The following is a 27,778-nucleotide window of genomic DNA, read 5'->3' on the forward strand; positions in this document are numbered from 1 at the left end:
ATCCAACATAGCCCTTGAGACCACCAGCCACAACATCCTGTCTGATCCTTCACTCATCCCACTTTAGAGATGAGGAAACTGAGGCCCACGGAGTGGAGGCGACTCTCACAGAGGATCGGTGACTATTTCAGGGTCACAAAGCAAGTGAATGAGGCAAACTGAAATTTGAAACCGGCCTACCTGACCCCAAAATCCACCTTGCTCTCCCATCTGGCATGTGAGTGACTGGTCCATCATCTGAAACACTTGGTTCTGTGAATTCCTCTTGGTTCTCTGGGTTGACTTTGTAGGCGGAGAATAGGCCTGTAGGGAAGATGGTGGTGCTGGTAGAAGCACCTATGCGTGAATATTGAGGTGCGGTGAGGGTGACTCCCAGAGTGTGTGAGTCAGGGAGGGGTGTAGGACACTGCCCTATTGGCTGGTGGGAGGATGTGTCAGTAACCCCGCCTTGGACTCAGCCCTTTTCTCCAGGGGGGCCCTGAAATGCACCTCCTCCAGGGACAAGCATGACCCCTCTCTCCCTGCTCACCTGATGCTTTCTGGCTTGGCAGCTCCCTGATTCCAGGAGAATGATTGCTTGTAAGGAAGTCCAGAGGGTGCTGTCCTCTCTGGTTGGCATGCTAGAACCACAGCAGACATCAGGTGGAGAAAGCAGCTAAGGAAGCAGTGTGGTCAAGTAGAAATATGTGGGATTCAGAGTTGGAAAACCTGTGTTCACATAGGTGAACTCTTTCAACAACTAGGCAGGAGACTAAGCAGGTCTCTCAGTATTTCTGAGCTTCAGTTTCTTTTTCTAGAACACTAGAGGCCCAGTGCACGAAATTCGTGCGGGGGAGGGTGTTGTCCCTCAGCCCAGCCTGCACCCTCTCACAGTCGGACATCCTTAGCACTGCCCCGGAGGCAGGAGAGGCTCCCACCACCGCCACTGCGCTCACCAGCCATGAGCCCAGCTTCTGGCGCACTGACCACCAGGGGGCAGCTCCTGTATTGAGCATCTTCCCCCTGGTGGTCAGTGCGCATCATAGCGACCAGTCATTCCTTCGTTCGGTCGATTTGCATATTAGCCTTTTATTATATAGGATATATTCTGGGGGCGGGGCCAGTAGTTACAATAGTGTGTCTGAAAGTGCATTGTAAGCTATAAAGCCTGTACAAAGTTAGTTAATGTCAGGTGTGGGCTTCCCAGTAGGTCCTGAGCCCAAAATTCACCATCCAGAAAGGGGCCCAGGAGGTTTTCCAGGGAACTGTTTTCCCTCTCGTGTGGAGGGGTCTGCTCTATAAAGCATGGATCCACAGATCATCTTAGTTGGATCTTATATTCAGGTTTCACCCTGCTCACCTCAAGTCTCATCATTCATTGCAATACAATCAGCTAAACACAAAGCTGGGCCAGAAGTTCTCTTTTCTGGGGAAAGTAAGAGTGGTAGGAATTTTTCTGACCAGCAGAAGAACCTTCACACTTCAAACCTAGAGTGGCCAGGAGGACTGTCCCTGGTGTGAGGGGCAGGCCAGGCTGTCACTCTCACGCTCCACGTCTTACTGCAGGAAAGCAGATCTTTTAGCTGAATTCAGCAAAAAGGGGCCTGGTCTGTCCTGCCTGTGAGGGGTGGGCCCAAGCTGCAGGCATGCTGTGAATGGGCTTCATTCCTCAGTGGAGGCTGCTCTCCAGCAGCAAGCACTGTCTAAGCACAGCCTCTGGCCATCAGCCAGCTTAGAAAGCCTTGCCTCAGGCACCCAGACATTTCTGACACGAGACTTTTCCTGGACAGACTCTTCCCAGCACCACTGCAGCCCAGTCACCTACCACTATGTCATCCCCCACACCCCATCTCTCTGATCCTGGATTCTGTCTCCTGCCATGAGCTGGTAGACATCCATACTTCTGGGTCCCACTCCAACCCCTGGCTTCTAGTTGGGTGATCTCAAGCTCTGTCCCCTGCCCCATATGGGCTTTAGTGCCTTCTGGGTGTACAACAAACAGTTCTGCATCCTTCCTTTTCTCATTCAGCAGTTTTCCAGGCACTGGGTGAGGTGCAGAAAAGCAGAGATGAATTGGGGTTGCTCCCAAAGGGTTGCACACAACCTGGGGTAGGGGCAATCAGGAAGGTAAGCCAGTGGTACAGCACAGCAGGAGGGGACAGGTATGCTCAGGTGCCCTGGGAGCTGGAGGAGTTGAGGACTTAGTGCAGAAAGTGGCAAGTGAGGACTAAGGGAGAAAGACAAGCCAGACAGAAAGGGGAGGGCAGGCAAACCTGTTCATTGCACAATCAAGGAATTGTGTCATTTGGTGTGGCTGGATGTAGGAGGCATAAAAGGGCAGTGACACTGGAGAGGTAGCCTGGGTCTAGCCAGGCTCACTGAGGAATTTGTTTCTTCCTGAAGACCACGGGAGTATTGGCAGACCCCCCACAGCAGAGACAGACAGATACTATAGCCCCAGGTCCCCAAGCAGGGGATCAAGTGCAGCTGCTGGAATCTGTTTGTCCAGCCCCAATTACATAGGCAGCTGAGGTGGGGTCTTCTAGTGGAGTCATTCCTGTATCGTTCCTGATCAGCATCCTGGGGAGCAGTGCCCCATGCTGGTGCCAAGAGAAACCCTTTGAAGATGAGCTGCAGAAAGACGCCACCAGGTGGCAGACCTGGAGATTGCACAAAGGCATCTCCCCACCCCCATCCCCATTCCTTTAGCACAGTGTTTGGGGTGGGGAAGGAAGGGGAACAGTCAAGACAGAACTTCTGTTCATGCTGGGCTGGCTCTGCCCAACAAGTATGAGATTCCAAGTTCTGCCACTGTGGGCTGTGTACCCACCAGAAATCCCTTTGAACCTGTGAATCTGACAGCATATTCCTCCAGGGTCTGGGGAGCTTTTTCAGCAGGTTCACTTTCTCCTCTGTCTCCAGGCACCTGAAATGAAAGTAAATTACATCATGACCCTTCACCCACATACACTAGCATCTATCGCCTGAAAAACAAAGACAATCTCCTACGTCCTGTACTATTCCACAATACAATTTTCAAATTCAGAAAATTTAACATTGACGCAATACTATTATCTAATACACAGTTCATATTCAAATTTCTCCAGTTGCCGAAACCGGTTTGGCTCAGTGGATAGAGCGTCGGCCTGCGGACTGAAAGGTCCCAGGTTCGATTCCGGTCAAGGGCATGTACCTGGGTTGTGGGCACATCCCCAGTAGGAGATGTGCAGGAGGCAGCTGATCGATGTTTCTCTCTCATCGATGTTTCTAACTATCTCTCTCCCTTCCGCTCTGTAAAAAAATCAATAAAATATATTTAAAAAAAATTTCTCCAGTTGCCCAGTCATATTCTTTTTTTAACTTTTTAAAAATCAGAGAGAGAGAGAGAGAGAGAGAGAGAGAGAGAGAGAAACGTCAGTTTGTTGTTCTACTTATTTATGCATTCATTGGTTGATTTTTATATGTGTCCTGACCCGGGATCAAACCCACAACCTTGGGCTTCCGAGTCATATTCTTTTTTTTTTTAACATATATTATTGATTTTTTACAGAGAGAAGGGAGAAGGATAGAGAGTTAGAAACATCGATGAGAGAGAAACATTGATCAGCTGCCTCCTGCACACCCCTTACAGGGGATGTGCCCGCAACCAAGGTACATGCCCTTGATTAGAATCGAACCTGGAACCCTGCAGTCCGCAGGCTGACGCTCTATCCACTGAGCCAAACCGGTTAGGGCGCAAGTCATATTCTTTATAATTCCCCCCCACTCCCACCCCAGGATGACCCATCGCATTTACTTGTCATATGTCTTTAGTCTCCTTTAATCTCAAATAGTTCTTCCGCCTTTTAAAAACCTATCCAACATTGATGTTTTTGAAGCATATAGGCCTGTTTTGTTGAATGTCCTTCAGTTTGGGTGTGACTCATGATCAGATGTGGTTTATGCATTTTTAGTTAAAAAAGAAAAAGTAACATAAGTGATGTATCTTTCTAAGTGCATCATATTAGGAGTAACATGATGCCAGTTTGTTCTGCTATTGGTGGTATTAACTTTGACCATTTGGTTAAGGTTGCAGCTTGCTTTTTTATTAATTTATTTACACATAGTGACTTTCACAGATCTTTTAATTGTACCATTCAGTCATTTTGACAAGTGCAGAAAGTGACAAAAGTTATGTCCTTAGATAGTATAAGTTTTATGGCCCAGTATATGTGCTCTGTCCCACCCCCCACCCCCCCACCCCAGTCCTGCTCCAGGAGATCTTGGACTAGTGGCACTAGGTCTTAATTCCATCACCGGATCATAATGAAGGACCCATTTGAGATGGCCTCATCCTCCTACAGTCCCTTCCTGTGCCCGAGTATAATTGCCAGCTGGTGCTCCAGCTTTTGCTTCCCCCATAGACCAATGAACAAAACAAGACGATGAGATGAGGTGTGCCTCTGCCCAAAAGAGTAGGTGCTCCCCTTGGCCCACAAGGCAACTGTACTCTGCCCTCTGCTACAGAATGCACTGGCCCTGCCCACAGCGCTCTCCTCCTCCGCAGCGCAGTTAATGCCCAGGCCTCTCCTTCCCCCCACACTGAGTTGAGCATGTCACTCAGGCTGGCCATCAGACCCCCAGCCTGTAGTCTCAGGCCAGCAGACAGCAGGTTTAAGGTCTCTTCAGCCTTTAATCTGGTTACCTTCCGTCTGCTCCCCACCTTCCTAACTCAGTACCTAACTATCCCCTTCTCTTTGGGCAGGAGAAATTCAAAGCTACTGTGTTTTAAGCAAACAGCACAATTCATCACATGCTTACAATGTGCCAGTAGGAACTCTGCTGAGCCTGTTGTGTGGACTATCTCACTCCATCCTTAGACCAGCCTTGGAAGGTAGATATTGCACACCACTTTGCAGATACAGAGCAAATCATTTGTCTAAGATCTCATCACTACTAAGTAATGGTGCTAGGCTTTGAACCCGGGTGTGGCTCATCCAACCCTTGCTCTGACTCAGAGGTTCCCTTCCAGTTCCCATCCCTTCAGCCTGAGGCATAGGATGGGGCCACCCACAGGACAGCTGGAGCCCCCAGTCCTTTCACCCCCACGTGCTATATGAGTTTCTCTTTGTTTGACAGGTAAAAGACCAGCACGCGTTGCTCTAACCACTTTGTTCTGCTGCCCTGGTGTCCTGTGAGCAGAGACTCACTCTGGCCTCCTCCTGGGAGCTGCTGTGGGTTTGGACACGCAGCCCCTTTACCTGTGGCAGAAAGGATTGATGCTAGGGGTGGGTGGGAGTTCTGTGTGCACTTCCAGGTGCCAGGTGGGCTGGACAGAGGTGTGGGGCCCTGCTTCAGCAGGCACTGCCCCAGGTCCTGTCCAAAGGACAGAATCCTGTACAGCTCAGAAGCTTTTTGTTGATTTGTTTGTTTTGTTTTGACCGACCCAGGAAACATGGGAGTAGGGATAGGGGCTGCTGACAGGAACGGCTTGAATATTGATGGCTTCGGCCCAGCCTGATCCTGCAGTGTCGGTACAGTCCTTTGGCTTCTAGCAGGAGCACAAAAAGAGGCTGCTGACAAATTGTGGCTTCCAGCTGCTGTTGTCACACATGCACACACAGCAAGTGCTGCGCTGGGCCGAGGTCACGGGGACTGCCCTCGTACTCGGCCTTTACCGGTTTGGTTTGCAAGGTCACACATGTCTCCAGGAACCCAGAGCAAGAAGCCTAGGATGAGGTTGAATGCAGAACTTTCTGCACATGGGAGCAGGTCCCACAGCTGCCCTTCATGTTGCCGGTAGTGGGGGTTTGCTCTGGCTCTGTGCACATGTGAGTGTCCCCTGCCTAGGGCCATGCGTCTGCGCATGTGTGAAGGCCTGGGGGGTGCTTCTGGTGTGAGTGAGGGTCTCCTCCTTGCCTTGGCCAGGCTTCAGCTGCTTTGTAGTTGGGTGGAGTTGAGGAAGACTGAGCTTGGGAGGCCTTAGTACCGTCTCTCTTTTTAGCCCACCTCCTTTTGGGGTTGGTGGTATGTCCACCATGTTGAACTGTGCCCTGCCATAGTGTGTTCTGCCGGCTCTACCCCACCCAACTATGCTGTACCCTGTCACACTACACCCCTGGACTCAGCTAGATGGGACTTAGAACCTTATGTGTTGCTAGTGGCCTGGCCTTCATTGCCTTCTGGGAGAGCTGGGCCCACATGGTCAAGCAGCTTTGGGGTGACATGACCTTAACCCCAAATTGACAGGGTAGGGCAGGCCTCCCCTCTTCTGGGCATGCCATGATGGCTGTCACAGAGTTGGCCCTTATTCTAAGGCCCACAATTTGCTCCCTAGGCTGGGCCAAGCAAACGACCCCCCCAGCTCCCACTATCCAGGTTGAGAAGCGCAGCCTGCAGGAGGCAGGGCTGCCAGGCTGGGTTCTCATTCAGTGCCTCCTTCCCAGCCTCCACCCCTCAGCTTCCTGTTGAGTCCAGGTTCTAAGGGAACCAGCCATGATGTGGGAGGATACCGCACGAATAGTTGGCAGATTTAAAGCTCCAGAGACTTCCAAGCCAAGATTGCTAAGTTCCTGGGGAGCTGAGCAGTGCACCCAGGAAGCACCAGCAAACGGCTACCACTTAGACAGGCTGGGCCAGGGCTCTTCACCCCACCTGAGGACCAGTGTCTCTGGAGGAGCCTGGCCCCAAGTATCTGATAATAGCATATCAGATATTTACATTACGATTCATAACAGTAGCAAAATTGCAGTTATGAAGTAGCAACGAAAATAATTTTATGGTAGGGGGTCACCCCAACATGAGGAACTGTATTAAAGGGTCGTGGCATTAGGAAGGTTGAGAACCACTGTAAGACCAGAGTAGCCAGAGCTTCCACATTGCAGATCTCGCTGTGAAGGCAGGATGCCCCCAGGGAGCATTGGTGCCATTTGCAGGTGTGCCTCTGAAGGGGGACACATCAGGAGGATTTGAAAGCGGGCACACCCTCCCTGTGCATTAGTGGGGGTTGAGGGGCAGGAGGGTCTGTCCTCAGTCTTTGCTCACCTCATTAGTGAGCCTGCAGCAGCTTCCGCTTTTCCAGACGCCCCTCCTCATGCTGCTTCCTTTGCATCCGCCAGCTCTGCGTGGCAAGAAGGGATGCTCAGGAAGGAAAGCAGCCTTGCTACCCCTCCCCTGCCAGCAGCATCTTTTCCCTCTCCCTGCCCGTCTGCTCCCATCCTTCTGTCTGCCTACATTTGGAGCAGTTCCCATGCCATTTACTTGAGTTGAATCTTGAGTGGGGTGGGTGGGGTCAAGCTGAGCCCACTCATTGTCTGTGCTGCAGCTGCTCGCAGCAAACTGTTGTCTAGTCTAGACCATGCCTGTGCGTAGGCGCCTCAGCAGCGTCTATACAGATATGATGAGGCCTCCGAGGTACTCTCCAGGGAACCAGGGAAAGAGAGGAGGCTTAGTGCTCCGTTAGAAAGGGGACAGGGCCACAATGGCGTGAAACCAGCTTATCTACCAGGACAGGGGCAGCTCCAGCTCAAGGCTGCTGACCTGTGAGAACTACCCACACCTGGAGGGAAGGCATCCAGCCAAGCGTGGAGTATCTGCGGGGCCAGGAACTTGGGGTCCAATGGTGTGTTTTTTTCTTATGGAATTTTTTGTCTAGTGGTGGGGGTAAGACATTAAGCATATAAACACACAAATAAATATATAACCATAAAATATGGAAAGTGCTGCAAGTGAAAATTACAGGAAGCCAAGTGAGACTAGCTGGGACCCACTGGTGGTGGGGCTGTCCAGGAAGGCTTCTCTGAGGAAGTGATACTTAAATTGAGAAGGATGCATAGAAGTTAGCCAGGCAAAGAACAGGAACACTGCTCTAGGCACATGTGCCCAGCTATGAAGTCTAAAAGCTGTTTTATTTTTCCCTGCTTTTGTGTGAACGATTTTGAGTCTGTTTCCAGCATGAGCTTTGGCAGAAGTCAAGGCGGAGCCTAGCCATGGCTTCTCCATCTGTGGACGGTCAGGGCCTACTGAGTTACATGGTCCCAGCTTCTCTTATAATGAAACCCTGGGACTGCTCCTCAGTGACACAGCTCTGAAACAAACGGGCTTGACGGGAAGCCAGCCTGGGAGGGGCTAGAAGTACATCAGGCCATCTCTCCTACTTCCAGTTCACTACTGGAGTCAGTCTCCTGGGATTTAGAAGAAGGGCCAGAATGACAGCGTGTAAAGAGTTAAAGTAACCTGACTAGTGGATCCACACCTGTTCTCAGAGTAGAGACAGCCTTCCAGGAATAACAGCAAAAACAAACTAAAGGAAAAGAGAACTGTTTAACCTTTTTTTTTTCTTCATTTTAAAAAGTTAAAAGATTGAGAAAAACGACATCCTGTGCCAGTTATATTCTTTTTTTAAAATTCTTTATTGTTTAAAGTATTATATATGTCCCCTTTTCCCCCCATTGACCTCTCCCCTGTTGTTCCCAGTTATATTCTTAATGTATAGTTTCTAAAAACCAGTGTAACTAATACACAACAATAAAAAAAATAGAAAAATATGAACTGGAAATTCATAAAAAATAATACATACAACCAGTAAGCATGTGAAATAAGTTCAACCTCATGAATAACTAAGGAATTATTAATTTAAACAATGATATGCTTTTTATTGCCCATCAAATTGGCAGTCTTTAAAATAAGGACATAGTCCTGGAGCAGGTCCTGGGCCTTTCTCGCCCACACCGCTGATGAGATATCAATTGGCTCAGCCTCCCTGAGAGCAGCGTGGCAGTATATGTGAAGCACCTTTAAAACATGCTCCCCTTTTGACCCTGCAATTCCACTTCTTAGAGTTTATCTTGAGGGAGAGAGACAAGTACGCCAAGATGTAGGTGTATGGCTGTTAATAAAAATATTTAGAAATGGATAGAGTAGATGTCCATGAATAGGGGTGTGGTCCAATAAATCATGACATATTCTTACCAAGGAGACTGTGCAGCTATTTCAAGTGATGCTACAGAAGAATATTGTCATGAGGGGATGTTAATATGGTGTTTTATTTTAGTTTGTTTACAGCCTTAATGAGTTTACATACCATAAAACACTGTAAGCACACACCTATACAAACACACACAGGAAAGTCTGCTTGAATGTTAACAGCGATTACATCTGGGTGGTGAGGTCACGGGTATCTTTCTTATTTTTGCATATCTGTATTTTCTAGTGTTTCTGCAGGGAATGCCAATTACTTTTGTATGAAGAAATAAATTACAGAAGTTTAGGGCTGATTGTTAAACCTCTAAAGGTTTCACTCCTGACATGGCCATCGGGTCCCCTAGATGTGGTCCTGGCCCCTCCTCTGGTCACCTCTCTCCACTCCCTGCTGCACACCGTGTACTCCAGTGACACAGACTGCTTGGAGTTGGCTGCTTATGTGTCATTTCTTACCTTCGTACGTTTGCTCACCCAGGTTCCTCTGCCTGGCCCATTCCAGTACCACCTCCTCAGAGAAGTTTCCCCTGAGCCCCCTCACCTACCTCGGGCCAGGGCCTCTCCTCGGGATTGGGCAACCAGCCTTCCCTGGGCATCCCTGTGGCCCTCTGCCCGCTCTGTGGAACTCATCTGTGTGCATCTGTTTCCTCACCCCACCTCCAGGACGCTGCATTCCCAAGGTGTTAACTATAGAGAGCTAGAGAGTGACTCCTTTTTTAAAATCCATTCTAGCTTGGCCAGTGAGGCTCAGTGGTTGAGCATTGACCTATGAACCAGGAGGTCACGGTTTGATTTCCAGTCAGGGTACATGCCCAGGTTGCGGGATCAATTCCCAGTGTGGGGTGTGTAGGAGGCAGCCGATCAATGAGGTTCTCTCTCATCATTGATTCTATTTCTCTCTCCCTCTCCCTTCCTTTCTGAAATCAATAAAAAATATATATATTTTAGTAACAAATTAAAAATCCATATCTAAAGATGTACATCTTCAAGCATCTAGCTCCTGGGTCAACCTTTTGTTTTAACCCTGGAGGAGATAGGGATTACCAGGCAAATCATAGTGATCGTGACCTCCATTGGTGTTCTTTATCTGGCTCCTAAATGCACAGTATTTTTCTTAAAAGTAATTTAAGAAAATTTTGAAGATAGGAGGAAGGAAGAGAAAGCAAAGTTAAACACCCACCCCACCCCACCCCCCGATTGACAACTTTGGGATGTTCTTCCATCTGAGAGGACTTAAGGGTCAAGGGGAGTTGGAGAGAGGAGATTCTTGGTAGTGACCTGTACAGTATACTTTGTGGGCATAAGAATCCCCGGGCCTCATGTTCACCATTTCCCGGGGTCCACACCCCACCACACCGCAGAGGTCATAACATTGGGGGTGGAGTGGGACCCAGGGATCAGCCCTCAGGCCACTGGCTATAGGAAATTGGGGGGAAGGCCTTACTTTGGGAATAGTAAATTCTCAGCCAGCTCTCCTCTCTGTGGTGATCTCTTGGGGAACCCAATTTGCATCTGCACAAAACCCAGTGTTCTCTCTGCATTTTACCGGCCCCTTTGAGGCAAGCTGGCTGCCCACCTCTGTAACCAGTACACTCCCTCAAGCCCCTAATTAATCCCAAGTAAAGGAGCCCTGGTTCTTTGTCACCGGGAACCTTCAGTTCTCCTCTGGGAGGGGGAGGAGGTGGCAGCGACAGCAGCAGCAGCTGTGTGACGCATCCCCAAGTCAGAGACTTGGAGGCTGGGTTAGCGTAAGGAAATGCGCTGACTTGCTCAGTGAGAGGGGCTCTTTCTGTCTTGTCTAGAGCTGAGGATGAAGCGGAGAGCATCAGACAGAGGGGCTGGGGAAACGTCGGCCAGGGCGAAGGCTCTAGGAAGTGGGATTTCTGGAAATAATGCGAAGAGAGCTGGACCATTCATCCTGGGTAAGCCTCTCCCTTCTGGGTGAGTGGGTGCTGGGGCAGGGGCAGGGCGCACTGGCATGCACAGTCTGACCTGCGGACGCGCAGAGTGAAGTGTCACACCCACCACAGTGTGGGGTCCTAACCAACCCTGGGTCTGGCCCAGCCTCACCGCCTTAACTAGAGTCTGTTTATGGCAGTGGGAGGCCCAGAGCTTTAGGTCATCCTGTACCAAGAATTGTCACCTTTGTTGTAGAGGCACCAGCCTTAGATCAGTCTTAGCTGAGAGCTAGACTATCTGTCCCTACGATGTCGCCCATGGGAAACACACAAGCTGCATTGAATCCCAAGGGCCATCCAAGTCACTTTGTGGACCACTCTTGGAGAGCATAATTAATTTCACACAGTGGTCAATATAGCCCCTGAAACTTCCTGTAAAGGTGGCACAGAAATCCTGTAGAATTGGGTATTCCCAGTGGTCCCGAGGAGCAGCTGGGCCTTCTGCGTGATGTTAGAGGTCCAGCAAGTCCCGGTTGCTTATGCTCAGGGTTGCAGGTGGGGTGGGCTCTGAGGACCCTGACTCCCTAGCAGCCAGAGGCTGGGTGTGTGGGGGAACAACATCTGGACTTAAGGATACAAGAGAGTTCCAGCTGCAGTCATTCAGTGAGTCAGTGGTGCTCACTCTGGCCAGACCTGTGCTGTTTGCAGGGGTGCAGCAGTGAATGTGACAGACCAGTTCCTGCCCTCACAGAACTTAACATTCTAGTTGCAAAAAGAAACAGTAAACAACACACAAGATCATCACTGGAAGGCCCAGTAGGTGCCTTTAAGGAAGTAAACAAGGTGATGTGAGTAAGAAGGGCCAGGAGATAGTATAGACAAGGAAGGTTCTGTATAGGAGATGACATTGAGCTGACAGCTGAGGATAAGAAGGAGCCAACCATGTGAAAAGCAGGGGTAAAGCATTCTAGACAGAAAGAACAGCAAATGCAAAAGCCCAGAGGCAGGAAAGGCCTTACTGTCTTAGGAATTAAGAAGCCAGTGTAGCCAGAGCCATGGTCGGCAAATCGCGGCTTGCGAGCCACATGTGGCTCTTTGGCCCCTTGAGTGTGGCTCTTCCACAAAATACCACGTGCGGGCACGCACGTACAGAGCGATTGAAACTTCGGTATTCATGCACAGAAGTTGGTATTTTGTGGAAGAGCCACACTCAAGGGGCCAAAGAGCCGCATGTGGCTCGCGAGCCGCAGTTTGCCGAGCCACAGTTTGCTGACCACTGAGCTAGAGTGTGGTGAGTGGAGTGGGGAAATACAACCAGGTAGGAAGATGGGTAGGAACCAAATCATGTATGACCTTGGATGTCCAAAAAGGAGTTTTGATTGCATAGTAAGAGCTGTGGAGCACTGTTACGAGTTGTTATCAGTGCAGTGACATGGTGACATCATCGGCTTTATGCCCTGAAAGCTCAGGCAGGGTGCTCTCACAGGACAAGCAGTATACTTCTCCAGAAATACACAAGTTCCCAAAAGCTGGTCCTTGGACTGGGGCCAGGTGGCTATATCAGGCTACTGTGGGAACCTGTCAGAGCTGTGGTTTCCTGGATTCTCACCCTGGAGTTGCTGATTCAGAGGGGCACGTTGCAGCCGGGAGCTCTTTTTTTGACACATGCTCCTCAGAGTCCAGCCTGCACCCACTGTTGAAAACCCCTCTTTTTTAGAATGGGACTGTAAAAGCCAAGTGTACCTCAGGCAGATGCACACATAGCCTCCATTTTTGGAGGGGAGACCATGAAAACTCTCCCCCAGGAGAGCTGTTATGGGGTGAGTTGAGTGGTGCCCTCTGAGGAGAAGAACGAGCCAAAGACCAGGTGGTGATGGTGCCACTATAGATAGGCTTTTGAGCAGTAAGCCAGCTGATCTCTGTGCCGCAGGTCCCCGTCTGGGCAACTCACCGGTGCAAAGCATTGTGCAGTGTCTGGCGAGGAAAGATGGCACAGATGACTTCTATCAGCTGAAGGTAAGTGAGGCACCTGAGGCCAGGGTCCCGGGGACTCGGGCCATCCTGCCAGCCTGGCTCCCTTTTCTCTCCCTTCGCACCTGCACCACTTGTGAGCAAGAGTGGCACTATTTCTTCCTGAGAAACAATCAAGTTCACAGCCTCCCTCTGAACAGCTCTTGATTTAACGAGCTTTATCTGTGCATAAATTACATTGCCATCACATTAAGAAAAACTGTTGCACTTCGTAGGTGTGTGTGTGAGTGTGTGTGTGCAAGTATTGCATGAGAGAATGTGAGCCCCTGCTTTTCCTGTTCTGGTCACTCTGCTCTATAAAGTAAGGTTTTTTGGGTTGTTTTTCTTTTTGTGTGTGTGTGTGCCTTCCTAAAGATCCTTACCCTTGAGGAGAGGGGGGACCAAGGAATAGAAAGCCAAGAGGAGAGGCAAGGCAAGATGCTGTTACACACCGAGTACTCTCTGCTCTCCCTCCTCCACACACAGGACGGCGTGGTTCACCACCACGGGCTCTTCCAGGTGAGTGGCTGCCTGTTCCCTCCTTTCCCTGACCCCCCACCCTGGGCTGGCACTTGCTAGGGCCACACCAGTTCTTGGAGCAGCTCACCCTTGTGACCCCAGCGTGCTGGGTGTGTCATGACTTTCTGGGCCGGGCGGGCTAGAGCAGCAGTCGCCAACCTTTCGGACCTCACGGACTACCAGTGGTTTGTGGATCACCGGTTGGTGACCGCTGGGCTAGAGGTCAGACTGGGTCAGCCCCACAATCCTGCTGTGATGATCACAGCCTAGCAGGAAGGCACACAGTTCGCATCTTACAGCCTTTCTTTGAAAAGCTGATTTTCTGAGAAAAGAGGAAAGCAGGAAGTCATTTAAAGACACAGGCTCATTCTACTGTTTTGTCAGGAATTGGCCTGGCCAGGGTAGAAGGGAGGGCTGTGAGGAAGAACGGGCACTTGGAGCCACCTCAGTTATTTTGGCACCAACAGTCCTGTCCGCCCAGGCATTCCAGTTTGTTCAACAAGTGTCCCTGAGCCCGTGCCCCGATGTCCCAGGTCCCTCAGGAAAGGTGCTAATTAGCAATGTGTACCCTGAAAAGAGCCCTCCTCGGGGCGGAACTGAAATTGTGTCTTCAGAAGTAGAGAAGCGGCTCAGATGCCCAGGAGGCCGCCTACTCAGGACTCAGCAGAGCCTCTGCAGTGCCCTTAGCCGCCGCACTGGCCAGGGCCCCTTCTTGCTCCGATGGACTTGGTGCAGGAAAGCAGCATGGTGGCAGGGGGTGCACACAAGTTTTGGAGCCAGCAGTCCTGGGTTCAGGTTGTGTGACCTCGGGCAAGTCACTCAGGTCCCCTGGCCTCAGATTCCTCATCTTTGACATGAGGCTAACGACAGTGATGTCCACCTTGTTCAGTGGTGGGAAGATGAATGAGTGTGCAAAGCCCCGAGCTGCCCCGTTTGCACTCTCATCGTGGCTGTTATTTCAGGCAGTAAAAACTCCTTGTCGGCTTGATTTCCCGAAATAAAATAAATTAGAATGCCTCTCACCCCACACATACACCCCACTCAGGTCTTCATTCTGAGGCACAATTACAGGCAACTCTATATCATCAGGCAACTCTGAAAACTAGTGTTTCCCTTAAGCATGAAGTCAAACTGAGGGAGATTGTGATTTCTTAGTACTTCATTTCTGCCAGCTTCCAAAGCTTGGCCTGGGCCATATCGTTGTAGACAAGAGAACCTGGGTGATTAGTGTTTCTAGAGTCAGCTGCGTGCCAGACACTGTTGGGTCTCTGGGGAAGGGAGAATCAGAGTGTGGATGTTCAGTCCCCGGGAGCTCCCAGGGGCTGGATGACACCGAGGGCCTCCTCACGCTGGTAGGATGAAGGTTCCCGTGTTGTGCCTGTTTTTTTCTTACTTGAAATGTCTTTTCAGCAGGGGAGTGGGTGCAGAACTTGCCACCGTGGTGTTGGTAGCAGGGCCCACCTACTGAGCCCTGGCTGGGGCGGGGGACTGGCACTCAGTCTGGTTGTCTTATTCCCAGGGACCTGTGAGGCAGGGGTTACTGGCTCCCATTTGCAGGTGAGGAGCCAGAGACTGCCCATGAGTCCCTCTTCCATGTGAAACAGTTGTCTGGGACACACAAAACACTTCACAGCCACCACTTGGACATTGGAAGGAAGTGTGCTGTGGTCGTTGCTGGGATCCCTGGAGTGCCGAGGAGGGGAGGGTGTCCAGGGTCCTGGGTTTACAGCCTCTACTCTGGACTCAGGGGACCCTTTGGCTTTAAATGCTCAGCCCTAATCCAAACCCTTAGTATTAGAGTCAAAGCATGAATCTTGCACATGAGCTACTGTAACCTCATCCCCTGCTCGGCCTGGCACTGGTACATGGGAAGCCAGGCATTGCCCCATGGTCCATGCTGCCCAGGCCTCAGGCCTTCCTCACCCACACACATGCAGGCTTCTCCCCGGCTCCCTCATTGCTTTGTGTGTTTGGCTCCAGAGGAGAGTCCCAAAGCCCTGGCCCCAGTTCCATCAGCCCCCTTGCCTCCCAGGACCGTACCTGTGAAATCGTTGAGGACACAGAATCCAGCCGAATGGTTAAGAAGACAAAGAAGCGCATCTGCCTTGTTCTGGACTGCCTCTGTGCGCACGACTTCAGCGACAAGACCGCCGACCTGATCAACCTGCAGCACTACGTCATCAAGGAGAAGAGGCTCAGCGAGCGGGAGACCGTGGTCATCTTCTACGACGTGGTGCGCGTGGTGGAAGCCCTGCACCAGGTGAGGCTGCACCCTCTGCAACCTCTCCTCTGGCCTGAGAGCATCCTGGGCCCCACAACCCACAGAAAGCCACCCTCTGTCCCGCCCTCACCCAGGTGTGCTTGCAGCTGGAACAGTGGCCAGATGACATGTATGCCTGGGGAGGCACAGTGCTGCAGGCATCAGCCCACCATCCTGAGCGGGGGGGGGGGGGGGGGGGGGCGCAATGGGCACGGAGCAGAGCCCAGAGCAGGGATCCCTCTCAGGCAAGGAGCTAAACATGAGCCTCCCATCTTGGGTGCTGACTGTGAGATATCCACTGGGGCCACAGCCTACCTCTGAGCTTTTCCTAGGATTGGAGGTGTCAAGTACCCCAATGCCCAGGTTAGGAGAGCCTCTTGCAGACTCACAGCTTCTGTGGGCCAAGCCTGCAGACTTGGTCTCCAGAGTCAGGAGAGTTCATCTCTGATTCCGGCTCCAGGCAGATGCTTAGTTTTCAATAAGAAGTTTGATAGAGGTGGAGAAAGGACTGGGTTTTCCCACTGGCTGCTGCCCTGAGCGGATAAAGCTGGGAACCCGCCCTGGGTGGGGCAGAGATTGCCTAAGCTCACCTATTACCCCATCCATACACATGGCTAATGAGGTCTTAGAATAGTCCTGGTCTGTCTGGGGCTTACAAATCAAGGCAGAGCCTTAAAAGGCATGTCACAGAGTTTTATCCCACCTTCCCAAACACCTTGCTGGCTGGGCCGCCCCCAGCCCTCACTCACCTTCATGGTGCAAACCATTTTGTTGTCTTCCAGAAAAACATTGTGCACAGAGACCTGAAGCTCGGGAACATGGTGCTCAATAAAAGGTGAGACCTGCTTTTCTTCATGAGGTAACTGTGGGGTTGGAGTAGGCTACATGCTGCAGCTACCAGCTATCGCATGCCCGCAGATTCCCAGGGGGATTCTGGCTTAAAACAGCCCACTTCTCCCAGGAATCCCGGTGGTGGGGTGGGATGCCTGCTTCTGTTTTCTTGCTACGTAGAAATGAGGAAGGAGTCTTCAAGGCCACAGACAGAGCTCTGGGAAGGAGTACAGAGATCCTCCCTGGTCCATTCATTGGCCATGCCTGGTGGGTGCTCAGTAAGTGACTGTAAAAAAGGACAAATGGGTGAAAGAATGACAGATGAGCAAAATAGGTCAAGGTCCCAGGAAGCAGACTCAGATGTGTGTGCAGGAGTTTTACTGGGGAGAGCTCTCAGGGAGGAGAGGGCGGGATCGGGCAGAGGCAGACGCTGAACTCTGGTGCAGTCCTGAAATGGTCTCGGCCTGGAAAGCTTGAGAGCCAGGTGGCCCTTCAGGTGTCCCAGATCAAGGCAAGGGGGCACAGGGCCCTGCACCCCTACTGGGGCAGCCACTGAATGTGGCCCATGCCCGGGGTGGGGCGTAAGCTTAGGCAGTCTCCTTTGGATAAGGGCACTTCCCGAGAAGGACACAGGTAGGAGTAGTCAGAAACCAACACTCCCAGCAGCCAGAGAGAGGGCCTTGATCTTGGAAGGGATCTGGTGGCTCACCCCGAGGGTTGCAGGTACACAGTCAGGGCTCCTGCGCTGTGTCCACCCCAATGCCTCAAGCCTCTTTGTCTCCGCGATGCATTTGCTTCCAACTCTCAGTTCTCTAGGCCCCTTCATTCGGGGAAGGTAGTCCAGAGGTCACACCTCTCTTGAGTAATGCCAGTGTGTGTGTGTGTGTGTGTGTGTGTGTGTGTTTCCTCTGATTGAGAACACCAGTACCTCATTCAGACCCCTCGTCTTGGCAGCAGTCCTTTAATCTGACAGTCCCATCTGTGCTGGTCAGACGGAGGTTCTGGCCCCCTCTCCCTTGACTCCCAGCTCTTCTGGAAGAGGGCAGAGTGGCATGGTGCAGAGACACCCACACTGAGAGTCCAGGGCCCACCCCTGTCCTCTCCAGACCTTGCTTTCATCCTTTCAAAGTCAACCTGGAGGCGCTTCCACCCCTTCATGCCCCTCAGGCCAGGCCCTAACTCCAGCTGGAGAGGCAGGCAGACAAGCTGGAGGACTTGCCCGGTCTTCACAGCAGAGGGTGCTCCCGGGGAGGAAACGGGAGAAGTGTTTGCCAAGCAGCACAGTGGCAAGTCCGCCCTGCTGTGGATGAAAGGCACGGGTTGAAATCTGAAATCCCCTTTTGGGGTTATGTGAGGTTTGCTGTGGGTTCCTTTTCCTCCTTTCTTTTTGGGTAGTCAAATTGCACACCAAGTTCCTAGAAAAGGAGAATAACACTGTGGTAGCCCAAAGGGCCATAGCTAAAGAGTGACTCACTCAGAGCGGATCCTGCTGACACAGAGCTCCCTTCATCCCTCACTTCCCTCGCCCCTTCTGCCAGGACTGACGAGCCTGGGGGGTCTGGACTCCCAGGGATCTGTGCACCACCCAGCCAACTTGGGCGGTGGTGGCCCGGCAGGGAGCGTCGCCAAGCTTCAGGAGGTCTTGGAGCTGACCATGTGGTTTCCTGTGGGAGAGGCTCCAGGGTCCTCAGCGGGCAGAGCAGTGAAAGCCAAGTGGACCCTGCTGCCCACCCTGCAGAGTCTCTGGCGCGTTTTCCTCCAGCCCCCCCCCCCCCGCCCCCGCCTCACACTTACTAGTAGAAGGCTGGCAGAGGCATGTGGGCTCCAGGGCCTGTGGACACAAAGTGGCACCTCTCTCCTGCCCCTCAGACATGGTGCCTTTCCCAGGGTTCTCCTTTGGCAGCTTCTGCCCACTGTCGGGGGATGACATGCTAATCTGAGCTAGCAGTTAGTAATCAGTGACTATTCGCCAGGCCCTGGGCCCAGTGCTTGCCCTGAGATAAAGTTCTTACCTTGTTAAACCCTAACACAGTCCTGGGAGTTAGGTGCTAATATTTTCCCTATTTCACAGACGAGGAAATTGAGGTTTAGCAAGATACTAAATAGCATGCCCAGGACCACACAACCAGGGAGTGGCAAAGCCAGGAACGGAACCCAGGATCTGACTCCCAAGCCCACCAAACTGCCCGCTGCGCTGTCCTCCCCCAGTGTCCCCAGCCTCAGAGAGCGCCTGCAGGAGGCGCTGCAGCTGCCAAGCCGTCTCTGAGCGGGGAGGAAACCCAGTGCCTCTGCTCTGGGGACCATGCGCTTGAGAGGCTGAGCAGTCTCACGTTCAGGACAGTGACATGGCGGTTCAGGGCGGGAGCAATCCACGGCTTGACGTGCAGTGATCCCTGCCTGGACCCTTTGCCTGCTCTCTCAGGCTCCAGCTGCCCTAGGGCCACCAGTCCGACTTCTGTGGCATCTGACGGGCGGGCCTGTGTGGAGAGGAGAGTCGACATTTCCATTCGGAATGCAGAGCACAGACTGGCCTTTGTTTTGCACCAAGCCCTGTGCCAGCAGAATTCCCCGGAGAGCTGAAAGGCTCGGGAGCATTTTGGACGCAGCTTCTGGGGAATTCCGCCCTCAGCCCCACACGACCCACACGACCTGCACTCCATCCTCAAGAGGTGGCCCGCGGCCCCTTGTGCTGCTTCCCTGCCAGCGACTGCCAGCAGAGCCGGGCAGTAGCCCCTGCTCGTCTGTGGGCAGAGAAGCACCCTTCCTCACTGGCTGTCCCCAGTGGGACAAAGAAGCCTTCCCTGGCCTCTTGGAAGGGGACTGCCCCCCAAACCCCCGCCCCCACGGGATGTGAGGTGTCCTCTCTGGGCCATTTTGCTCACATGGTGAAACTCCCAGAAAGGATCAGAGCCCAGAGCTGCTCTCAGCCACGACTCCAATGGGGGATCCATGGCTTTCTAGGTCAGGGGAGAATCTGAAGGGCAAGGCGGGGAATGAGAGAGTTGGGGACTGTCCAGGACACAGTGGGCACCTGGGTTAGTCTACAGGGCAGGCCCTAGGGTCAGACAGACCCAGTGTGGATCCTGTTCACTGCACACTAGCTGTGTGACCCTGGACAAGTCCCTGCACTTCTCTGTGCCTTAGTTGCATTGTCTTTGAAATCCCTCTTGGCGTGTGAGGGTTGAATGGAAACAGTCATCACCAGGCACTGAGGCCAGTAGGTGCTCAGTACACATTCGCTTTTCAGACTGTCAGTGATGCGGATTGATAATGACATGGGGGTGACCAGAGGGCTCAGCAGACGGAGACAAAAGTGGCACCTAAGGGTGGGCTCCACAGCTCTGTGGGCTTTTCCTCATGTGGAAATGTGGGAATTGAACTATCCCTGATCACTCCCAATCTAGACGTGATGTAAGGTTGTTTGGGGACTCCCTGCAAATTGTTCCGAGCCCTGAGCTGTTGTCCCCCACCCCACCCCCCCCCAAGACTCCGAGACTCAGCTAGGGAAGCAGGTTCAGGGGAGCTCCCCTTAAACACTCACCGGGTCAGAATGACTCAGATCCCTGCCTGGACGGCTCAGCAGGTGGCAACCAAGAGTGAGTGGCCAGAGTCAGCACCACGGGCACTCTCCACACAGCCCCGGGAAGGCAGCGAGGGCCTGGGGAGCAGAGAGGATGTGGGCATGAGTCCTCTGCTCACTGGACAGGAGGTGAGGGCAGCAGGGGTGTCATGGGAACCAAGGTGTGTTCACTCTCTGCCTCCCACTCCCAGGACGCATCGGATAACCATCACCAACTTCTGCCTCGGAAAGCACCTCGTGAGCGAGGGGGACCTGCTGAAGGACCAGAGGGGCAGCCCCGCCTACATCAGTCCCGACGTGCTCAGCGGTAGGTGCGGTGCACAGGCAGTGGGCCCAGGCCAACACACAGCCGGCGCCGGAGCAATTCGCTCCTTCCGCAAACCCTATCTGTGGGCTTCCTGGTGGCTTCAGCCAGTACTGTCCTTGGGGCCTCATGGAGGAGGAAGACAGCAGTGGCCACACCAGTGCACATTTACTCTCTGAGATTAGTGCTTGGCAGGGAAGATTTCTGTGCGTGTAAATAAGGCACTTGAAGGACTTCCCCAAGGAAGTGACATTTGAACTGAGATGGGAAGGATAAGTGGGAATCATGGGGAGTGTGACTAGGTGGAGGCAGCACAGCACATTGGAGGAGAACCGACTGAAGGCCCTGTGGTTGCTGCTCAGAAAATGAGCCTGGCTCAAGGCCAGAGAGGTGGGCAGGGGCCAGACCATGAAAGGGCTGATGGAGGCCTCATTGAGAAACAAACGTCATCCTTTATTTCAAGTGAAAAGGAAGCCATTGAACAGGTCTTCACTGAGGGTGCCAGGATGAGATTTGCATTTCAAAGACATCACTCACTCATTCTGCTGGTATTCCTTTTTTACCGATGAGAAAACCGAGGCTCCGAGAGATTAAATCTCTTGTCCAAAGTCATAGCTAATAGTAAACCCGGAGGCTGCTCAAGCCCAGGCTCCTGTTTCACCAGAGGTTTTCTTTCCTTTTCCCGCTCATTCTTTACCGAATTGGGTCTCTCGTCCTGACCCCGTAGGGGACCAAGGGTTTATATCATCTGCTGTCTATTCCATGTGAAGAAGGTCCAGGGTTGTCCCCGGGGTGTGTAACCACCAGACACACAGGCGTCCCCTCCTCACAGTCGCAGAGTCGATCTCTCTGGACCTCAACTTTCTCATCTGTAAAGTTGGGAAGCTAATAACACCTACTTCAGTGGGTCCCTGTGGGATTAGATGAGGCCTTAACCTCGTGTCTGGCTCAGCAAACATTAGCTGGCATCATCATTACTAAAGGAAAGCTTGAAGGTTAGTGTTTCCGCAGAAGCCAAAGCTCAGGGAAAGGTCGCCTGCTGGTCAGAGCTTGTCTGCTAGAGGCGGCGCCCGGCTGTCATCTCAGTCCAGGGCAGCTTGGGCTGGCGCGGTTCCCCACCCTCCTTGCCTGAGGCTCCATCTGGGACATCTTGGCGGGGACCACCTTCCCGCTGCTGCAGGAGAGGCCGTACCTTCCGTGGAGCGGCACAGAGCTACGCACAGTGGCCCAGTGGGCTCTGTTGGTTTCCCACTTGGTGGAGCAGGGCCTGGGAACAAAGGTCAGCATCCGGGGTTGGAAAAGGGTGGGGCCGTGCTGCCTCAGGGCGAGAGAGCTGGGCAGAGGCTTATCTGCACACAACTGCCTGCTGCACCAGCCTCAGCTGCCTCTGGGGTCGTGTCTCTCTCCGCCACTTAGAGAAGAAGTCACAGGCTTGGTGAAGGGGGTCCGTGGTACCTTTTGAAGCGCAGGCTGAGGTCTGACAGCGCCTCGGTGCACAGTCCCATCCCCTTAAGCTGCTTGACCTTCAGTGGGCCTAGGGGGACCCTTGGGGACCAGTGTCCTCCACCCCAAAGGCATCTCCAGCCACCCAGGAGGCTTGGGGACCCAGCGGAGGTTGTCCCGGCACTGCCTGGTGCCCAGCAGTGTCTCCTCCACATGGGAGGGCTGAGTTGTGTCCAGGGAACCTGGTGCTGCGGAGCCTGCTGGTGTCCCAGGCACTGGCGGCAGGGGCTTTCTGAGAGCTGGAGAGCTGGCGCTCCCACATCCTAGGTATGGAGCAGGTCAGGCAGCGGCTGCGTGTGGGAGGAGCTCTGCTGTTGAGGGTTGATGGACAGATTGCCCTGGCAATGGGAGAAGCAGGGCTTTTCCATCAGCCATGTGACCTTAGATCACACCCCTGGGCCTCATTTTACTCTGTGGACAAACAGAAAATATCTAACTCACAGAGCTGTGCTAGAGGGTTAATGAGATACAAGTGTTTCTTCCAGTGTTAGCACCGAGAGTTGACCCAACTGGACAGTCATTCCCTTAGCCAGTGAGAGCCCATGCTGGGTGCTGGGCGCTGGGTGCAGGGCTCGGCGGGGAGCGAAGCAGAGGCCCCTGCATGTGAAAACTTGCCTTCCCATGGAGAGACGGGGGACAGACAAAGAAAGGGGTCCTTACAGGTTGTGCTCAGTGCTCTGAGGGAACCGTGATGGGTGTGGCTGACTTGTCCAGAGCCGCACAGCTTTGTTCCACATGCACATTGGCCACCTGCTCTGTGAGCCGCTCTGCTAGGAGCTGGGCCGAGAGCTGGCAGCCCGGCTGGTGCTTTGAGGAAGAGGCAGGAGGCAGGCCCGAGGTGGGGTATCACCCTGCCAAGCTGGGCCTCCAGAGCAGGAGCTAAATCCGCCTGAAGAGGCGGCAGAGAGGGGGGAGGACCGGGTAAGAGCTTGCTCTGGGAGGAAGGGGGGCAGGGTGACCAGAAGTGAGGGTGGTAAGGTAGAGGGGCCCCTGGATATACTTAGCAGGTAGCTGGCAAGCGGAGGGAGGCCAGGCCTGTCTCTTTCCGGGTTTGTGCTAAGTGGGTGCATCTGTGTGTCCATAGGCCGGCCGTACCGGGGCAAGCCGAGTGACATGTGTTAAAATGGGCGTGGTGCTGTTCACCATGCTTTACGGCCAGTTCCCCTTCTACGACAGCATCCCCCAGGAGCTCTTCCGGAAGATCAAGGCCGCCGAGTACACCATCCCCGAGTGAGTCCGGGTCACTGGGGAGGGGAGGGAGGCTCATGGGGCAGAGACAACACAAGGAGGCCTGGAGTCCTGGGTCCGAGACCCAGGCCAGCCCACCCGACCTGAGCCTCCCCTTCTCCCCCTCCCCCATCAGGGACGGGCGGGTTTCTGAGAGCACCGTGTGTCTCATCCGGAAACTGCTGGTCCTCGACCCCCAACAGCGCCTGGCTGCCGCCGACGTCCTGGAAGCCCTCAGTGCCATCATCGCTTCGTGGTGAGTGGACTGGTGCAGGGCTGGGTCCTGCCCATCCTGCCAGGAAAGAAGCCTGAGGTTGGGCCTGTTTCTCTGCCAAGCAGAGTCCAATTTCCAGATTTTCCCCGGGGGCAAGATTGGGAGGGTCCTGGCAGCGCTTGGCTCTAGCACCTCCTGCCTGCCATCGATGCCAGTGATGGAGGGCATTATCTCACTGAGCTCTTACCACACACAGCCTGTGAGGTAGAAATTGTCCCCTATGATTGGATGGGAAAACTGAGGTTTGGAGAAGCAGAGTTAATCACATCAGGAAGGGGCTGAATTGGGACCCAACCCAGGTCTTTTGACTTCAACCAAGTCTTAGAGCAGTGAGGACCGGGGAGCAGGGGCTGGGGGCTGCTTGGAGCCGAGCTGACGTGTGACGTGACTGCCTCCCCTGCAGGCAGTCCCTGTCGTCTCTGAGCGGGCCTCTGCAGGTGGTCCCTGACATCGACGACCAAATGAGCAATGCGGACAGCTCCCAGGAGGTGAGTTGGGAAAGGCAGACAGGTTGTTACCCAAGTCCTGGGGGACCAGCCTCCAAGGAAGGCAGGCTGGGCAGGGACAGGGGGTGGCAGCTCCCAGCAGGCCACAGGGCCTTCTCAGCTTTGTCCCCAGCTCGTAGAGCGGGAAAGGGAGACCTAAGTCCTCGCCCTGTGCTGCCTGGGGCCTGCCTCGTCCAGTTCAGTTGGCAGTTCTGTGGCCTGAGAGAGGGCAGCTGAGGTGGAGGCCCCACAGCGGCCCAGCCCGGCCCTCCCTCAGCTTCCTCTTCCTGCCATGGGCTGGCCCTTTAAACAGTCACATTTCTCTGCCCCTCTGACTCACATGGTTCTCTCAGCCTTCCTGCTTTTCATTTTCCAAATGATTCATTTTCTCCCCGTTTTCTCTCTTCCTCTGTTCCCCACACTGGAGAAAGTGCTGGGCCCGGAGTGAGGGCAGAGACCTGGGCACAGGCAGCTTCTGGGTGATCTTAGGGCGCCCCCTGGAGGACAGAGGTTGGCCAGGCCCTTGGGAGGGATGCACTGGGCAGGGAGCACCAGGAGGCACCGGCCTGGGGCCACAGCAGAGCCTCCTGGCTCTGGGAAGAGAGTCCCAGGCGACCCCCAGCTCCCACCGCCCCAGGGTGTTCAGCAGCTGAGAGAGATCACCAGTGGCACATGAGGAATGCCCACCCGGCACGTCTCCTTCAGTCCTGTGTGGCCTGTGCTCTTATCCGCGTTTGCGTTTCACAAGTGGGAACTGAGGTTCAGAGGTAAAACAGGTTTCCCAGAGCCACACAGCTGGGAAGTAGTGGAGCTGAGCCTTGAACCCCAGTTGATTCCATCGCCCTGCTTTCCCCAGCTGATCAACATCGGCACCTTCCGCTTCAGTCTGTCCCGTCTGCCTGGGCCACTCCAGGCGTGGGCCCGGATAACGAAGCTCGGCTGCCCAGGCCTCTTTTTGTTAATCCTCACTGAGGATATTTGTTAGAGAGAGTGGAAGGGAGGAGGAGGGGGAGAGAAACATTGATATGAGAGAGACACACTGATTGGTTGCCTCCTGCACGTGCCTGGACCAGGGCTGGGGATCATACCTACAACTCAGGTATGTGCCCTTGACCGGAAATCAGACCCGCAACCCTTCAGTGCACAGGCTGATGCTCTAGCCACTGGGCCACACTAGCCAGCCCCAGGCCTCTTTTTTCACACTTGCCCTGCACCGGCCCCTCCCCGGTGCTTGACAACCTCTCTGAGGGGAGATTACTGTCCACTTCGCAGGCGAGGAAGCCAAAGCTTCAGAGTCAGTGAGTGCGTTAGGAAGGGGCTCAGATCCCAGGTCTGCTTCAGCTGGAGTGACACCCAGGGTGGCCAGCAAGGCGAGGTCCAGGTCGGCTGAGGGGCTTCAGGGGCCCACACACTCTGCCTCAGCTGGATGGGGTCCCAGGGTGTGGGGCCTGGGGACAGACCTCTGGAGCCAGGCGATCTAACACTCACTGCCTGCTCTTCTCTGTCCATCGCCCCCACTCCTCTCTTTCCCGCCTCCCCCCCCCCTCTCTATCTCCCTCCCTCCCTCTGCCTCGCAGGCGAAGGTGACAGAGGAGTGCTCCCAGTACGAGTTTGAGAACTACATGCGGCAGCAGCTGCTGCTGGCCGAGGAGAAGAGCTCCATCCACGAGGCCCGGAGCTGGGTGCCCAAGCGGCAGTTCGGCAGCGCGCCGCTGGTGCGCCGGCTGGGCCACGACGCGCAGCCCATGAACCCCTTGGACGCAGCCATCCTGGCACAGCGCTGTCTGCGGAAATAGCCGCCTCGGGCTGGGGCACCGGCACCACCCGACGGGCACCACCACCCGACGCCTCTTCCCGGCCCCCAGCCAATGAATGCCCTGCTTTGGGTCAGGGCCCTGGAGTGCTGGACTCTCTCCGGGCTGGCACGGGGCCACCAGGGACAGCCCAGGTCACACATGGGGTCAGCAGAGGTACCACAAAGCTACCTTTTGGAATGATTGCTTGATTGTTTGGTTTTTTAATCTGAGAAGCCTAGATAACTAATCTGCTTTTAATCATGACGTTTTAATCTACCTCTGTCTCTCTAACCATGCTGTCTCTGGACTGAGTGAGAGGGAGGAGGAGGGAGCCCCCCAGCCGCCGGCCCCCGGCAGCTGCTCCCCACAGTCCAATAAGCTGGAAGTGCAGCTCGCTGCTGGCTCTCCAAACGAATGCCCACTCCCCACCGCTCTCCCTGACCCCTCCCACGGTCACTTTTCCTCCCTCCCCTCTGACCCCAGGCCCCTCAGTCCAAGCTTGGAAAACCTTCACCTCATCTTAAGTGGAATTCAAATATATTTATTTTTATACTGAAACCAACTTCTCTCCCATCATCAGGTGGCTCGGCCCATGGTCACTCCCTGCCCCAGCCTGGCTAGACAGCAGGGCGTCCACAGCTCGCAGATGGGCCCTCCTCACCCCTAGGCTCAGAAGCCCCTTCTTGCCGGCCCCTCTCCACCTCCAGCCCACCAGTCCCTCCTCGCTTCTGGTGATGGGGAGGCCTTTCTCGACTTGGTTCTCTTTCTCCCATCTCAGTAGCTTCTCTGAGGTGCTGCACACTCGCATTAACCCTGGTTTCCTTCTCCACCTCAGCGGTACCGAGGTAATGCCAACACAGATGTGAAAGAGGTGCCTGCGGGCTGAGGAGGGTGCGCAGGGCTGTCCGCGGACAGGTGCCCTGCTGGCACGCCCTCTCGCTCCCCACACCCCTCTGTTCAGAGAACGGTGGGGACATCGCCCCCCTGCCCTTGCCTCGTAACAGACATGGTGTCGCCCAGCAGACTCCGGCCTGGGCTCTTGGAAAGAATTGTGGGAACTGGGGGCCCTGTCTGGCTTGAGAACAGCCCTGCTGCCCTTTTTGAGCCGAGATTTTGAAGTGGATGCCCGTCTTGCCAGAAATGCTGTTCTCACCAGAATGCCCCCGTCCCATGCTCCCTCACTGGACTTGGCCCTTGCCCAGTGCCAAGCAAAGACCTTCCCCCGCCTCCCCACCACCCCCCTTGGAAAGGCCAAGTGTCCCCTCCAGGCAGCCCTGGCCCTTGGGCCCTGCCTGCCTGTCCTTGCTCCCCAGTGGGAAGGTGACCAAGGTCTGTGTGACCTTGTTTCCCAGTGCGAGCTGCCCTCTCCCCCAAAGCTGACTCACTGTGAGTGACTTGGGCAAGTTCCCAAACCTCCTCGTGCCTCAGTTTCCCCATCTGGAAAAAATGGGGCCACCTCTTGCCAGCAGTAGCAGGGCCACCCATGCCCCTTCCTCCCCACACCCCTCTCCCAGCACTTGGGCATCTCGTGCCTCTGCCTCAGTGGGACTGAGGGAGCCCGCCTGAGCCTAGCACTTACTCCCCACGGGCACCAAGCTCTGCTCTCCCAGCCGTCGCTGCTGAGAGCCAGGTGTCCTGCTGTGGGGTCGGGGATGCCCTCTTTCTATATTTATTTCAAAAAGAAGTCTCCTAAGGGAGTAGAAATGCAGTCTGGCCCAGGGCTCCCGCCCCTGTGACTCCCTCCTGTGAGGGCTCAGCTGTGCCCTTGCCCAGCAGCCGGCCAGACCCTCCGGGCTGCTGGCCACGTGTGGTCTTTCTCCTCCTCTTCAAAGCAATATCCTCCAGGTCTACGAAGCCCTATCAGACAGAGGTCAGCCACGTGTCTGATGACATTGCTAGCAAAGCAGACAAGAGGAGGTTGGGTCTGCCCTTACTGACTGTCACACGCTGAGAGAAGTCCAATTGTAAAGAAACAAAACAAAACAGAAAAAGTCACAAAAAAATTTGTATAAAGACATATTTTTGTACTACATGGGGACTCTTCCTGCATGTCAGCAATAAAACTTCCTGATCTGGAGCCACCGTGGCTGTACCGTCTGCTCTTCTTGCCCTCCTCACCTGCGTCTGTCTCCCGCCAGCCGCTAGCTGTTCTCC

The 27,778-nt window shown here is 54.0% G+C and overlaps 2 protein-coding genes and 1 long non-coding RNA gene across 8 annotated transcripts in view; 1 reads left to right on the plus strand and 2 right to left on the minus strand.

Annotated features, from left to right (window-relative positions):
• Positions 1–9,766, minus strand: part of LOC111827100 — a 39,096-nt gene extending 29,330 nt beyond the window's left edge. Inside the window, exons 1-5 of one of the 2 annotated variants that reach the window (XM_023758495.1) lie at positions 8,213–9,766; positions 7,003–7,078; positions 2,810–2,905; positions 530–620; positions 181–336 (exon numbers count right to left, since the gene is read on the minus strand). In XM_023758495.1, coding sequence (XP_023614263.1) covers positions 181–336; positions 530–620; positions 2,810–2,905; positions 7,003–7,053 — 394 coding nt within the window. In that variant the 5' untranslated portion in view covers positions 7,054–7,078; positions 8,213–9,766. Of the gene's footprint in view, positions 1–180; positions 337–529; positions 656–2,809; positions 3,172–7,002; positions 7,079–8,212 lie in introns of those variants that run through there. The other variant, XR_002830592.1, reaches the window with a different exon arrangement.
• Positions 92–27,706, plus strand: STK40 (serine/threonine kinase 40). Its single transcript, XM_023758494.1, is given in 12 exon segments — positions 92–217; positions 10,740–10,859; positions 12,766–12,851; positions 13,221–13,364; positions 15,397–15,624; positions 16,407–16,459; positions 20,227–20,342; positions 22,927–22,961; positions 22,963–23,072; positions 23,206–23,325; positions 23,747–23,831; positions 25,406–27,706. Coding segments are annotated over 11 exon segments (1,308 nt in total). The 5' UTR covers positions 92–217; positions 10,740–10,747; the 3' UTR covers positions 25,625–27,706.
• LOC106698048 lies at positions 15,812–21,180 on the minus strand. Of its 5 annotated transcripts, none has more exons than XR_002830595.1 (4): positions 20,877–21,180; positions 19,997–20,113; positions 18,250–18,932; positions 15,812–17,870 (listed from the first exon to the last, which is right to left on the minus strand). It is a non-coding gene; the product is annotated as an uncharacterized LOC106698048 (long non-coding RNA). The 5 variants fall into 5 exon arrangements; XR_002830596.1 differs by lacking the exon at positions 20,877–21,180 and having other exon boundaries at positions 15,812–16,741; positions 17,384–17,870; positions 19,997–20,231; XR_002830594.1 differs by lacking the exon at positions 20,877–21,180 and having other exon boundaries at positions 15,812–16,741; positions 17,165–17,870; positions 19,997–20,231.
• Positions 27,707–27,778: the final 72 nt, after the last annotated feature.

This window comes from Myotis lucifugus, unplaced genomic scaffold (assembly GCF_000147115.1).
Source record: "Myotis lucifugus unplaced genomic scaffold, Myoluc2.0 scaffold_131, whole genome shotgun sequence".
Taxonomy (NCBI): domain Eukaryota; kingdom Metazoa; phylum Chordata; class Mammalia; order Chiroptera; family Vespertilionidae; genus Myotis; species Myotis lucifugus.